We start from the raw sequence: 14,305 nt of genomic DNA, 5'->3' as shown, positions 1-14,305 counted from the left end.
TGTCCTGTTGAGCAGAAACAAAAACAGCCAGTCGTTCTTTATTAGAATTGTTACATTTCATTGGGTGTTTTGTCTACAGCCCCGATCAAGACAGACCAGTTCCACACCAGGAGAACAATGAGCCAAAAATATCTACAGATTACAGACGCTTTTCTTTCTTGAAAGGCGTACATGAGACAGTCCCTGAGTTTTCCCTTACAAGGAATTAATCTAATAAATAATCTGGATATTTTAATAGGCTAAATTCAAAGATTTTCTCAGTTCCTGCTCTGAAACTAACACGCAAACTGGTGGGTTTAAATAAAGTGACATCTGCTGGTCATGTTGTGTAACTGCACCTAAAACCCCCTATAAAAAAACAATTCAAATTCCCGGAAGCGTTTTCATTTTCTATTTTGATATGGGAACAGAAACCGATTCTCAACAAAGCAAATAACATATAAAAGTAAACCAATAGTTACTTTAATACTGTAACCGAGTGTAATAATGTCATTCTGTTGTGGACGTTTTAAATCAACAGAAATATGAAGCTGATTGACTGTCAGTGTGAGTAGAGAAAAATGCTGGGATTTTATTACAGTGTACTTTAGAGTTTCGGGTGAAATCGTGAGGAACACGTTTTAGTTATGACACATCTCAGATTCACATCTAACATCTCAGACTTCCGGTAAACGAAAAAGAAAACACACGACTTCCTGATCTATGTTTGAATGATTAAGAAACGCTGCTGTTACACGCAGGACGTGATCTGTGTGAGAAATAACTACTCTGTTTTATTTTAGTAAAAATCAGAACAATTTTAAGTATGTCTAACGACGGAACACCAGGTAATAAGCCACTGTTTTGTTTTGTTTTGTTATGTACTGTTTTATGTTCTGATTTATGTTGTGTTTTTTGTTTTGATTTGTTTTGTTTTGTTTTGTTATGTTATGTTTTATGTTCTGTTTTATGTTGTGTTTTTTGTTTTGTTTTGTTTTTTTGCTTAGTTTAGTTTGGGTCTTGTTTTTGATTTGTTTTCTTTTGTTTTGTTGCTTAGTTTAGTTTTCTTTTGTTTTAGTTTAGGTTTAGTTTTAGTTTACTTATGCTTTCTTTAGTTTTAGTTTTAGTTTAGTTTAGTTTTCTTTAGATTGTCTACACGACCTTGACCTTGTCATCTTTTCCTTCACTTCCAGATGACCAGATTGGAGAAGCTCTTTTAATCCGGTGAGTTTATTTCCAATATTTTCCATGACATTTGAAATCGCTTCTCATTTACTAGAATAGATCTAAATCCAGGACGTTTTAACGAAGGCCTTTGTACTCTATGGGTCTGTTTATTTGCATTACAGAACGTGATGAAGGAAAAGACACCTTTCCGTTTTAAGCCGACAAATCGAAAGTGAAAGTAAACTTCTGTAACATACTGTAACATCGCGGAAAATCTAAATGATATATTTATTTTTACCAAGTCAATTTCTCATCCAAAATCAGATAAATAAATCATCCCAGACCAGTTTGGTGTCCAATCTCGGTTAGTTTTTACGATGATCGTGTAGAAGTTATATCTTAGGAGCTTGATGAATGAATATGACAAAATTATGACAAAAACAGTTGAGCTGGAAAAAAAAATGGTGCGATTTCAAATTGAAATGCTTAATCAGATGATTTATCAGTGAAGCTGGTTTTCTTGTTGTTGATAAAAGCACGTTCCAAAACGTATATACAAGACAAACAGCTGAAAACATCTAGACGATGACCGAACATAACCAGTGTGTTAGGTTTAAAGCCACCACAGAACAAATCGTCCTTCTTTTATCGGCTACCCTTCGTATGACGCATATAAATCGCAGTACCTTTTTATACAGATTATTTGTTTTGAAGCAGATCGTTTGCGGTTCTTGGTAGTGAGTCTCCTGGTACAAGTCAAACTTAGGAGCGAAACCTCATCAGACTGACTCATTTTACTCACTTGACGTTTGACGTCTGTGGCAGGTGATGAGTGTCACTGTATCTCTTTGCTTTCGTTCTGTTTTTTTTCTCTCTATGTAGATTTAGTTTCTGTATTCCTACTTCTGAAAATTGTACTCCTGTGGTTCTGTCCACGCGTTATGAATTGATCACAGTTCTTACGTCTACAGCATTTAGCAGATGCCCTTATCCACACTGACTTACATTTTTATCTCATTTTATACAACTGAGCAATAAAGGGTTAAGGGCTCAGCAGTGGTAGCTTGGAGGACCTGGGATTTGAACTCACAACCTTCCAGTTGGTAGTCCAACACCTTAACCACTAGGCCACCAAATAAACACAAATATCACAAACTTCATCATTTCTGTCATGGCTTTTAATTTTCAGTATAAGAGGCAAACATATATAGCAAAATCTTCCAAATTCTGTACAGTATTACGAAATTAAAACGTCTCCTTGACTTCCTGAAATCCGTCAGTCACAATGTGATTCTTTTATATGAATCTTTTTGTTATGAATCATCGGAGCAAAACCTGAATGGCGAAAGACATTTTCTTGGTACTTGAAAACTTTCCAAAAATGTTTGTTTTTATAAACTCACCATGATGAAGTGTCTTTGTAACTGCTTCAGTTATCTTTTTTTTCTTCTCCATCAATTCCTTTACCTGCCAATTCCCATTTGATGGGTTAGTATTGCTGTGATTTACAGGGGGGGGGGAGAATAAGCTCCTCCCACCCAGAGAAGGTCACTTTTACTCACTTGACGCTTGATGTCTGTGGCATCATCAGGATTCGGACTCGCGATCTTCTGACTTTTGTGTTTGAGCAATCTCCTTAGTGATCATCTAATGAACCCTCAAAGAACCGTGTTTTCCTCTCTAAGACTATAGTGACTGTAGTGACTGGAGTGACTGTACTTACTCGTGTGATGTAATCTCAATCCTATACTAGATGCTTGGAGTTAGTTTTAGTAATCTTGGGCAAGTCGTGGCCTAATGGTTAGAGAGGCCGGCCACGACTGAGGTGCCCTTGAGCAAGGCACGGAACACCCCCAACTGCTCCCCGGACGCCGCAGCATAAATGGCTGCCCACTGCTCCGGGTGTGTGTTCATGGTGTGTGTGTGTGTTCACTGCTGTGTGTGTGTGCACTTTGGATGGGTCAAATGCAGAGAACGAATTCTGAGTATGGCTCACCGTACTTAGCCGTATGCCACGTCACTTCACTTAATCTCAGTTTCTTTAGTTTATGTCTTCCTGGTTCTTTGTCCTTCCTAATGGTGAACCAAATCTGACAGATTTTTTCTTTAATAAATCTAATGAAGTTTAACAAGCAATGACCACCAAATAGAGTCCTGCAAACCGTCCTCAAGCCGTCTTTGTGTCCTTCTTCAGGGTGGTTCAGGATCAGATGAACATCACTACAGGAGGAAAAGTCTGTTTCCCACGTCTCCCTGAGGTTCAACCTTTCCACAACGTTCAGCACCAGAACCTGTTGGATCAGCTGGCCATGTCGCTTAGAGTGATCGGTGACCAACTTAACAACGAGAAAAACTTTAATGAGTAAGTGTCTCTTAATCAGTAAATAAACTGAATGTGCAATTTATTAAATGATATTAGAGCTCATGTAAAAATGGCATCAGCTGCATCCCAAATCGCGTACTCATGCGCTACCGATTTGTAGTATAGTGAATAATGTCTGTAGTGGGTGAAAAAATCCAAGTAGAAGAAGTAGTGCACTTCATGTACCCTGATGAAGCAAATCGTGGAAGTTTGGACACTTCACTCACCCGACACGGGCAGGTTTTCTTACGTGGCTGAAAAGGGGCGGTGCTATCGGTTGAGGGGAAAAAAAAAATCAAAATGTCCGACAACACTTGGGTACACAGTGTGATTTTATTATTCAACAGTTTAAAAAATTCAACGTATTTTGCAAAAGGTTCTGTAGCAGCACCTTGTTACTTTGTTAGTTTTAATTTGTTTTGCAATTTACTGGGATCAACAACCGAATCAACAGCTTCTACTTCCTGTAAAAAAAAAAAATTAAAAATTAAAAAAGTGTTGGTGCTCCGTTTGAGACGATAACATTTATACACTAGATGTTTGATTATATTGTGTATAGTGTTAGTGTGTAGTACAACGTTTAGGAAGCTGCTACTGGTCCCACCCCGAAGTTGATTTTTTCCATTAAAACAATAATCCTCTTTTTTGCCAATTCTATCTTCTTTTTTTTTTACATTGAACAATGACGACACATTATATTTGTTACCTTAAAAGTCCATTGGATTTCTAGTTCAAATGTCATTGTTTCTATAGCAACAGCTCACTCTATTAATTTCACATATTTCCATCTCTCTCTCTCTCTCTCTCTCTCTCTCTCTCTCTCTCTCTCTCTCTCTCTCTCTCTCTCTCTCCCTGTTATTCGATCATCCCACAGCCAGATCGATGGTTTAGCACGTCTAGGTGATAAGAAGATTTTTTCCAGACTGGTGGAAGGCGTCTTCGATGATGGACATATCAACTGGGGAAGAATCATCGTGCTGTTCTACGCAGTCGGAAAGCTGGCCGTGAAGGTCCTGAAGACGTTGTTGTGTATTAGATCTTCTGCTGTGTTTGTGTGTTTGTGCTCAATGACTTACATTCTTCATTAATTCTTGAGTAGATGGTTCTGGCAAACCTGCCCGCAGTCTTCTCGGAAATCCTGGATTCCTGTTTGGATTTCTTCAGGACAAAGCTGTTGGCATGGATTCGCAACATGGGTGGATGGGTAAGAGAAAAGCAGAGGAACGTTTTAGTGAAAGTTTTGTCCATCTCGTGTTTAGAATGCCACAGAGTTTAAACTTTTAGCTAGCGTAGCAACGTTTTTTTCTTGGTTTAATGATTTGTCTTTGATGGCAGTCAGTGATTCAGTGGTTGGGAAGTTCGACCATTTCACCTTCTGGGTGCTGGATCAGAATACAGTCTTGGTGAACATCTTACACCTGTCAATGCTCCACCCTGCTTTATTATCGTTACAGATCAGCAGCATTTCAGCGCTGACGCAATTCTCCACCGAGCATATCTCCACTTCATCCTTCCGCTTCGATTACCTCATCAGCTTTGTCTGTGGGATCATGTTGGGTAGCGCCGTCGTCTGGAAGCTCAGCAGAAGCAGCTGAAAAGAGGCTGGAAGAGACCAAACAAGATGTGACAAGATGCTCTTTTTTATCTTATTAAAATTGTCATGCTTCCAGATTGTTCTACAGTTTAGTACTTTAATATTGAAACTAAATATTAATTCCATTTTAAAAAGGTTTTATTCTGCGGTCGAAAATGTTTTGTATTGTGTACATCTACGGAGCAGTTGGGAGTTTTTGGTGCCCTCTGCTGACTTTAAGACAAATTACAATGAAGCTGCACTGATGTTCCTTTCTAGAGGATTATAGGTATTACGAGTTCTGTGATCAATTTTCACGGTTTTGTATCAGGTATAAGAGTTTACACACTTTAACAGCTGGGAGTTGCTGGAGGTTTATGTCATTTATCAGAATCTGGCTCTGGCTGCACTTATTTCTTTCTGAAGAATTACTGCATTGTCAGCAAAAAATAATTGTCTCATAATGTCACGTTTCTGTCTTGTGTCCACTGTGTCCCCACATGATGTCCCTGGTCCTTGACATGTTCCCATTCCTGTTTGTTGAGTACTGAATGTCTTGTACATTTTAGTGTTGGTTACCATCCTGGGTGTGTTACAGTGCCCGAATTAGACCATTAGAAGGGATGCGACGGATCGTTTCCGTATAGCGTAGGAAAAGCTTCAGTCATGTTTCATTCTACGCTGCTGTGTAATTATTTTCTTCTGTGTAGTAAACATCTAACAAGTCAACACCTCTACCTCAGGAAGAAGCACAGTGATGTCACTTGAAGATCCATTAAAGTCATTCAAAGTAATTTTTTTAACAATAAAAAAAGTGTTTCTATTAGTGTTTTTGGAAAGTAATACAAATATGCAGAGTTGATTCAGTTTTCTTGGGAGTGTGTGTGTGCGTGTGCGTGTGTGTGTGTGTGTGTGTGTGTATGTGTGTTTGTGTGTGTGTGTGCGTGTGTACTGCTGTGTACAGAGTTTTCACAGAGCAGCTTCACAGATACAGATACAATTCAGTCCCTTAGGATGTTGTAAAGAAGTCTCTTGAGTACAGTGTGCTTTATTTCTTTCCACCGTACGTTTACAATCAGGAACCGTAACCTCCGTTTATTACCAGAAATGTTTTGTTTCTTGTGAACATCAGGTTTCTTTTGCGGATGAACACTGACATCTCACTTCACTTGAGAAATACTCAACAACTCCAAAAAAATTATCATTTTTTGATTACATTTTTTTTTATTATAATACAGTCATTATTTTGCAATATATACGTCTGCATGGAGTTTTGAATATGTTCAAAATAAAGGTTTATTGGTTATAATTTTCAGATTTTCAGAATGGACTCTTTGTTGTTAATCAGTGTGGATATACTAAAAACAAATATTATAAAATTATATTAAAAAAATAAATAATAATTTCCTCTAATGCTGAAAACTAAAGAGAAAAAAAATTATGAAATTATTTTTTTATAAAAAATACCTAAAAGGTACTAAAGCGGTTTTATTTAGTGTTAATTCGTCTTAGAGGATTTTAGAATAGTTAAAAACAACATCCCGATTGACATTTTTTACCTTGTTAAGTCACGTTCATGTTAACTTGCCATCTAAGATGATATAAAAAGCATGAAGCGGTAGAAGATGGATGTATGTATGTATGTATGTATGTATGAATAGCCTACTTATTCATTTATGGATAAGTAGTTGGATTTTGGAATCCTGCTGGTCGTGTTGTAGCTCAGGGTTCCTACGAGATTTTCTCCCGGATTCTTGTGGGTTTTAAAATGAATTCATTGGAAAATAAATTTGGCCTAAATAAATACTCCAGGGAGGAAATTTTGTCTTCGTCCTCCGTCCGTGTACGTAATATAATGTCTAATCACTAGACCGATAGAAGTGATCAGTCGAAGGGTAAGAGCCTTGTTCAAGCCTGAGGTTTGATCTCATGAGCTTCCAAACAGTTAACCACCATCTTCTCCACTGAGCTTCCACTTTCCTTGCTCGGGGGTCCAGCGTTGGATTTGACCTTATGTGCGTCCGATCGGTAGTCGAACCACTTAACAACGCAATGACCACCGCAGTAGTAACAACGAAAATAGATAATATTTATATATATATATGTATATATATGAATATTTATATCTGTCACATATCTATTGCTCTCACTGGGCTTGTTGATATATCCTTAAAAAAAAAAGAATTAAGAAAGAAATAATTAAAGCAAATAATTCACTTGAGACTCGAATGAACTCAAATGTTTCTTAGTGAAAAGCAAAATATTCAGTTAAATTCATGAAATGTAATTCCTTCACACCCAGAAATCTAGTGCTGGTGCTGTTTTGTTGTCAGATCTTTACTTCAGATTCCTGAGATGTTTTTATAAACTTTTTTTGTGTGTCAGAAGCAGAAAAAAAGAACTGAGAGAACAAATTAGACACCAATTTCTCAATGTTATGTATTAGAAGCAGATGGTGAGCTGAGTGTTTGGATTAAGTGTGTGTGTGTGTGTGTGTGTGTGTGTGTGTGTGTGTGTGTGTGTGTGTGTGTGTGTGTGTGTGTGTGTGTGTGTTTCACTCAGTTTCTCATTGAAAATCCCCGACACATAAAGATACTCGTTTATGAATCTCTCTCTCTCTCTCTCTCTCTCTCTCTCTCTCTCTCTCTCTCTCTCTCTCTCTCTCTCTCTCTCTCTCTCTCTCTCTCTCTCTCTCTCCTTCTAAACTGGGATAACTCTTTCGAACGCTGAGATCTGATTGGTCCGTAAATTTTCTCTAACGGTGCCTCCGACTTATAGGGCAAACCGCTTACATGGTTACCATAGTAACAGGGACGGTTACGATAGGTGCACTGAAGATATGAAATAAAAAAAAAGGTGTTTAGTCGTTGACGTAGTAAATATTATTATGTTTGTTTAATATTTATAGAAGGAGACTTCAGCGTCGACGTCTTTAAGCTGAATAAGTCGGCGGCTTCGGTGTTCTCTTATGTTTTGAAGGAATGACTGATTACACCTGCTATAAAGTAAGCGAAAGCAGGAACTAATGCCGACGTGAGCGACCGTTGGTGACCAGATGTGGGCGTGTCCAGATGTCCACATGTTGAGAAAAGTGAGTGGACACTGTTACTATGGCAACCTTTAACCTCGTATTGTCTGGTTGTTGTTGTTGTTGTTGTTGTTGTTGTTGTGATAGAGAAAATCTGGATTACTGGGAAATATATGAATATAGAATATAGAAATATAGAAATATAGGAAAAATATATTCTTTACTAAATAAAAATGTTTTTAGTTTTTATTTATATTTATATATTTATACAGTACTGTGCAAAAGTTTTAGGCAGGTGTGAAAAAATGCCGACATCATCGAGAGTGTCATCGAGTCTTTCTGTGTGTGTGTATACTATATATATACGTATATATATATATATATATATATATATATATATATATATATATATATATATATATATATATATATATATATATATATATATTTATATTGAATCCCAGCAAGGCCCTTAATGCTCAGTTGTAAGTCACTCTGGATAAGAGTGTCTGCTAAATGCCATAAATGTAAATATATATAAATCTATATATAAAGGTTCTCTCTGAGCGACCAGAAAATTTTGAGTTTAGTTTACTGGAACATTTTGTCAAGCAAAACTCTCGACTTGACCCGCGGCTCTTGAACTCTATTCTTAGATTAAATAAAAAAATAAAAAAATAAAAGATACATTAAAAAAAGCCTTTGTGTTCTCCAGCATCAGGACTGCGAAAAAAAGTCTGGAAACATTTCTCTATCAAACTTCTTACACTTTTCCCCCTGCCATCTTATGCAGGCAACACAATTAAACGCAGTTCCACTTTTATTAAACAAAGTAATAAAAAAAAAAAACAAGACACATATTTGAAAATTTTCACAAGAGCTTTTTGTAATTTTTATTGATTTTCATAAGCTTTTCTTTTTAAATGTACTTTTTTCCTTTGATTTATTTTTGTACCGTTTCATGTTTTTTTTTCTTCCCTATTTGTAATGAAGACTCTTTTTTTTAATCAGGTAGGTAAGCATTCACCTTCAAACATTCGTACCTTCAACAGGATAACGTTTTTAAGTCTCAGGTTTTTTTTTTCTTCAAACGTTGTTAAATTATTACAGTTTATTAATTTTCTTTTTCTTTACATGTTTCAAAAATATAAAAGGTAAATAATAAACATTCCATTGAAATATAATTTATACAGTTCTGGTGTGTGTTTTTCATTTTTTTCCCATTTTTTTTTCTTTTTCTTTTTTTTAATACATATTATGACATTAAAACTGTGTCCAGCATCGGTCTTAATAGCATAAACTGTTAAATAACCATCTCTCTCTCTCTCTCTCTCTCTCTCTCTCTCTCTCTCTCTCTCTCTCTCTCTCTCTCTCTCTCTCTCTCTCTCTCTCTCTCATTCTTTCTTACTTATTCTGGGCATGAAAGGCTTAGAACGGATGAAAACCAAAATTCACAGCGATACCTTCAGCAGGAATAGTTCTGATCTACACGGATCGAGTTTTCATTTACATTTGAAAATTTTTGGCTTTGAATTCAGGAAATGTGCAAAACAACAAAATCAACAAAATGAATTAAAAAATCGTCTAAAGCAGATAAAAATCCCCACATAACAGTATTGAGTAATGAGTAAAAAAGCTAAACCGATGTCTGTATGTCATTTTAATCCCTTTTTGCAGCCAATTCTGAGTGAGAGAGCAACCGAGAATCTGGAGAAAAAGACGGTTACCTCGTTCTGGCCTTTCGCAAATGAGACTTTTTTTTAGTTAGTCATTTGGTTTTGTTTGTTTTCTTTTAAATCTCGTGCATGCAGAATAAATCAAACAATATGAAAGAAAAACACAAGAACAAGAGATTCCAAAGAGCTTCTGTCTCAAAAGTAGAGAAGGAGGAGGAGAGAAGGGGAGAAGGACAAAGAGTGGAGGAGAGAAGGACGAGGAGTTGAGTAGAGAAGGACGAGGAGTGGAGGAGAGAAGGATGAGGAGTGGAGGAGAGAAGGACGAGGAGTGGAGGAGAGAAGGACGAGGAGTGGAGGAGAGTAAGACAAAGAGTGGAGGAGAGAAGGATGAGGAGTGGAGGACAGAAGTATGAAGATTGGAGGAGAGAAGGACGAGGAGTGGAGGAGAGAAGGATGAGGAGTGGAGGAGAGAAGGATGAGGAGGGGAGGAGAGAAGGATGAGGAGGGGAGGAGAGAAGTACGAGGAAGGGAGGAGAGAAGGATGAAGAGAAATGCATACAGGAAAGAAAGAACGAATGATTATTTATTTATTTATTTATTTTTTGCTCTAGTCCTCTCTGATATGTTACGTATTTACGTTCCGAGGGAATGAATGCAGATGGTGAGCTGAGTGTATGGATTAAGTGTGTGTGTGTGTGTGTGTGTGTGTGTTTCACTCAGTTTCACACTGAAAATCCCAGACACATAAAGATACTCGTTTTTGTCCCTCTCTCTCTCTCTCTCTCTCTCTCTCTCTCTCTCTCTCTCTCTCTCTCTCTCTCTCTCGTCTTTGTCACTAAACCCCAGGAGTACACGATGAATTCTTAAACACAATGCAGTCAAAACTTAAGAATCCAAATTATTGCTTTAACAGAGCGGCGTGAACAGAAACTAATTTTTCTACACTACACTACACTGCTTCCTGACTTCCTGTGGACCTACAGTAAGGAGCGCTGGCTGACTTCCTGTGGACCTACAGTAAGGAGCGCTGGCTGACTTCCTGTGGACCTACAGTAAGCAGCGCTGGCTGACTTCCTGTGGACCTACAGTAAGGAGCGCTGGCTGACTTCCTGTGGACCTACAGTAAGGAGCGCTGGCTGACTTCCTGTGGACCTTCGGTAAGGAACGCTGGCTGACTTCCTGTGGACCTTCGGTAAGGAGCGCTGGCTGACTTCCTGTGGACCTTTGGTAAGGAGCACTGGCTGACTTCCTGCCTCACAGATCACTTTGCAGAGGCAGAACCAGAAGATGTGAAAATAGATAAACAGCTAAATGGCACCATACGTTTCAGCCTGCTGACCAAAAGATGCAGCTACGGCCTGTGGTGGTTTTTATATGGTTGTATATGTGTTTTTTTTATATACATAGCCCTTTTTAGTAGCTTGACCTGCGTTCTGGTCCTCAGCTCCTTGTCCTGTTGCTCATCCACTTCCTGTGGTATGACGCCGACCCTGCGTACAGTAGCTAAGCTAGCCGACTCGTTCTGCATCCTGACTCGGGGATTTACACAAGAACCCAACTCGTAGTGACTCTGTGACGAGTCCGTGACGAGGCGAACGTGTTAATCCTGTCCGTGCCCTCACCGCTCTCATCTTCATCAACGTTCATAAACATCAGAACTTCCTGTTCGGTAAAAAAAACAAACAAACAAAAAAACAACAACAAAACTTTAAATCGGAACAAGTCAGAGAAGCAGCATCTGAAATCCTTCAGGGAGATTTCAACATTAAGGTTTTACACCAATCACAGGATGAATGGACCAATAAATAAATAAATAAACAAACAAACAAACAAATAAATAATAGCAGCACTTCTCTACATACCTACATAATTCTATACATAACTCTATTTAACTCTGTGGCCGCATTTTGCCATTTAAAGCACTTAAGTGAAAGAAAAGAAAAAAAAAGGAGTGACAGTAGAAACAAAAGGATTCACTCTATTGCTCGTACACATCAGCAGTTGCTACCATCATTATTACTAGCTTCCTGTTTCCGGATGATTCGAATCGTTTAGATGGAAAAGTAACACGAGATAAAACGCCGCTTCACTGACGAGGCTACGACCGCAAATAAATGGAATAAACTCGAAAATCTTCCCTTCCGTTTACGTACACGATACTGTGGGAAAGTCGAAAGTCACCTGAGAAGATTCGCTTTGGAATAAAACTCCACCAGCTTGTCGTTTCTCTCCTTTTCTTCTGCCGTTCATCTTTCACCTAAATCGAGTCTAAACGGTTTCTGTAATTTTTATCCTGAAATTCCCGCCAGGCTTAGGAAAGATTTTTCATTTGTTTTTGTTATTTTTACCAGGATTCAAAAGAGATAATAATAATAATAATAATAATAATAATAATAATAATAATAATAATAATAATAATAATCATCATCATAGAAATACTTTTAGAAATGACAGAAACGTCAAAAAGGCACCCAGTCAGAGACTAATTGTGGGCGGGGCCAAGAGACTTTTTTTTTTTTCAGCAACCAATTAAGGATATTTTGATCGACCTTCCTGTCAATCATGTTCCACTTTCTAGTCACAGAAAAAATAAGAGGATCCTTTTTAAATTCTATGCTGAATGTTTATATTTCTCTAAAGCTGCTTTGTGAAAATGATCATTCTTTAAAATTCTATAAAACGTCTTCAATATTAAACAGAAAATTCGGTCGAACTAATACGAGCTGTCTGTCCGTCTGTCTGGTTATTTCCCGTGGTGGTTAAACAGAAAGCTTGCAATTACCCAGCATGCCTCATTACTCTAATAGACTGGGAAAGCGCTAACGTTCTCTCTTAGTTATATATTTGTGAATTTACTGTCAGAATGAATAACATTCAGTTTCTTTTGAACATTTGAGCCCGTTGCGTAATACGGAGCCATCTGATGACTGTGCGGTTTAAATAAATAAAATAAATAAAATAAATAAAAATAAACAATAATAATATAAATAAATAAATAAATAGCTGTTACGTGATCAGCGAACCTTTACCTAGCATCTGCTACAGCCTAAACATTCATTCATTCATTTCCTACCGCTTATCTGAACTTCTCGGGTCACGGGGAGCCTGTGCCTATCTCAGGCGTCATTGGGCATCGAGGCAGGATACACCCTGGACGGAGTGCCAACCCATCACAGGGCACACACACACTCTCATTCACTCACACACTATGGACAATTTTCCAGAGATGCCAATCAACCTACCATGCATGTCTTTGGGGCGGGGGAGGAAACCGGAGTACCCGGAGGAAACCCCCGAGGCACGGGGAGAACATGCAAACTCCACACACACAAGGTGGAGGTGGGAATCGAACCCCCAACCCTGGAGGTGTGAGGCGAACGTGCTAACCACTAAGCCACCGTGACCCCTACAGCCTAAACATAGACTCCATAAACATTGATGTGTGTGTGTGTATCCTGTATCTTATCTATTTTTTTTTACTCTAGTTGTGTTTAAATGTTATCATATGTTATATCCCAATCAAACAGATAGTCCCTGCCACAGCTGGATGATTTGTGTTTGCACTTGTAGCATAAAAATAAACAGAAAAAAAAAAATTTCTTTTTAAAAACGATGAAAATAAACGATTCGAGATCCTGAACACGTCTCTCCGTCTCCCGGTCAGATAACTGACTCTCCTGCTGTTATCATTGCGCTCAGATCAGTTCTGACTCTTAACAGATGTCTTGTGTTTTTTTTTTTGTTTTTTTTTTTGTTTTTTAATCAAAATGGTTCATATGAAACAATTCAAATTTTTAAAGAAATTATCCTAAAATTCTTGAAATTCTTCATATGAATATTCTGTTTTTATTTTCCTTCAATGTTTTATCGATTTATTTCCCCTCTGTCCTGTGCAGCTTATTTCATGATTCTAATTAAATTTCATTTCATTTCTTGGTCATTTTATTTCATGTAATTTTACTCTGAATTTTGAATGAAAATTCGGATTTTGAAATCGATTTTTATTTATAATTTTAATATTGAATACAAAGGTTAAAAATTGTATTGAAATTTTGATTGTGAATTTCAATTATTACGTGTAAATGTAACGTACCGTATGTTCCGAGACGATTTTGTTTATTATCCGACGCGGAGACGTCTAAGTTCAAATCTCACAACTTACTAATGACCATTTTTATTTTTATTTTTTTTTAAAAACTCACAAATCACAAAGCGTTAACTAAAGCTCTCGGTTCCTTGGACTTTCGCACAGTACGGCTCTTAACGCGGGTCTCGACTTACACGCGCTTTTTTTACGAAAACCTTCATTTCGGTCCCGAATCCTGCTTTATGAACGTTTATCTGAAGTATTTTCACGTATTGTTGCCGACTTTTTGTGAATTTTTTGATTTATTATTTTTTTCCAGCGAACGGTCGAAGATGTGAATTCCCATGATGCGAGAGTTAAGATTAGGAAGAATAGAAGCAAGAGGGAAAAAAAACAAACAAAACAATAATAAAAGGTTTCTCTTGTTGTTTGT

General features: G+C 37.5%; 2 protein-coding genes across 7 annotated transcripts in view; one reads left to right on the top strand and one right to left on the bottom strand.

Annotated features, from left to right (window-relative positions):
- Positions 1–418: 418 nt before the first annotated feature.
- On the top strand, positions 419–6,390 carry LOC113663495 (apoptosis regulator BAX). 2 transcript variants are annotated; one of them, XM_027178810.2, is made up of 7 exons: positions 419–546; positions 783–827; positions 1,173–1,203; positions 3,341–3,508; positions 4,383–4,518; positions 4,608–4,712; positions 4,963–6,390. In XM_027178810.2, exons 1-7 carry the CDS (start codon positions 525–527, stop codon positions 5,101–5,103), a joined length of 648 nt encoding a protein of 215 aa, XP_027034611.1. In that variant the 5' UTR covers positions 419–524; the 3' UTR covers positions 5,104–6,390. The 2 variants fall into 2 exon arrangements, with proteins under 2 accessions (XP_027034611.1, XP_027034612.1); XM_027178811.2 differs by lacking the exon at positions 419–546 and adding an exon at positions 553–667.
- A 4,077-nt stretch (positions 6,391–10,467) lies between these two features.
- The window catches only part of kcnc3a (potassium voltage-gated channel, Shaw-related subfamily, member 3a), a 97,026-nt gene continuing 93,188 nt past the window's right edge, over positions 10,468–14,305 (bottom strand). For all 5 annotated transcript variants that reach the window (XM_027178839.2, XM_047800872.1, XM_047800873.1 and 2 more), the window contains one exon: positions 10,468–14,305. This exon is cut by the window's right edge and continues 1,653 nt beyond it. The gene's annotated coding sequence lies outside the window, so the exon portion shown is untranslated.

The sequence above is a fragment of the Tachysurus fulvidraco genome, chromosome 15, assembly GCF_022655615.1.
Source record: "Tachysurus fulvidraco isolate hzauxx_2018 chromosome 15, HZAU_PFXX_2.0, whole genome shotgun sequence".
Classification (NCBI taxonomy): Eukaryota; Metazoa; Chordata; class Actinopteri; order Siluriformes; family Bagridae; genus Tachysurus; species Tachysurus fulvidraco.
This window is presented reverse-complemented; position numbering and strand designations above follow the sequence as displayed.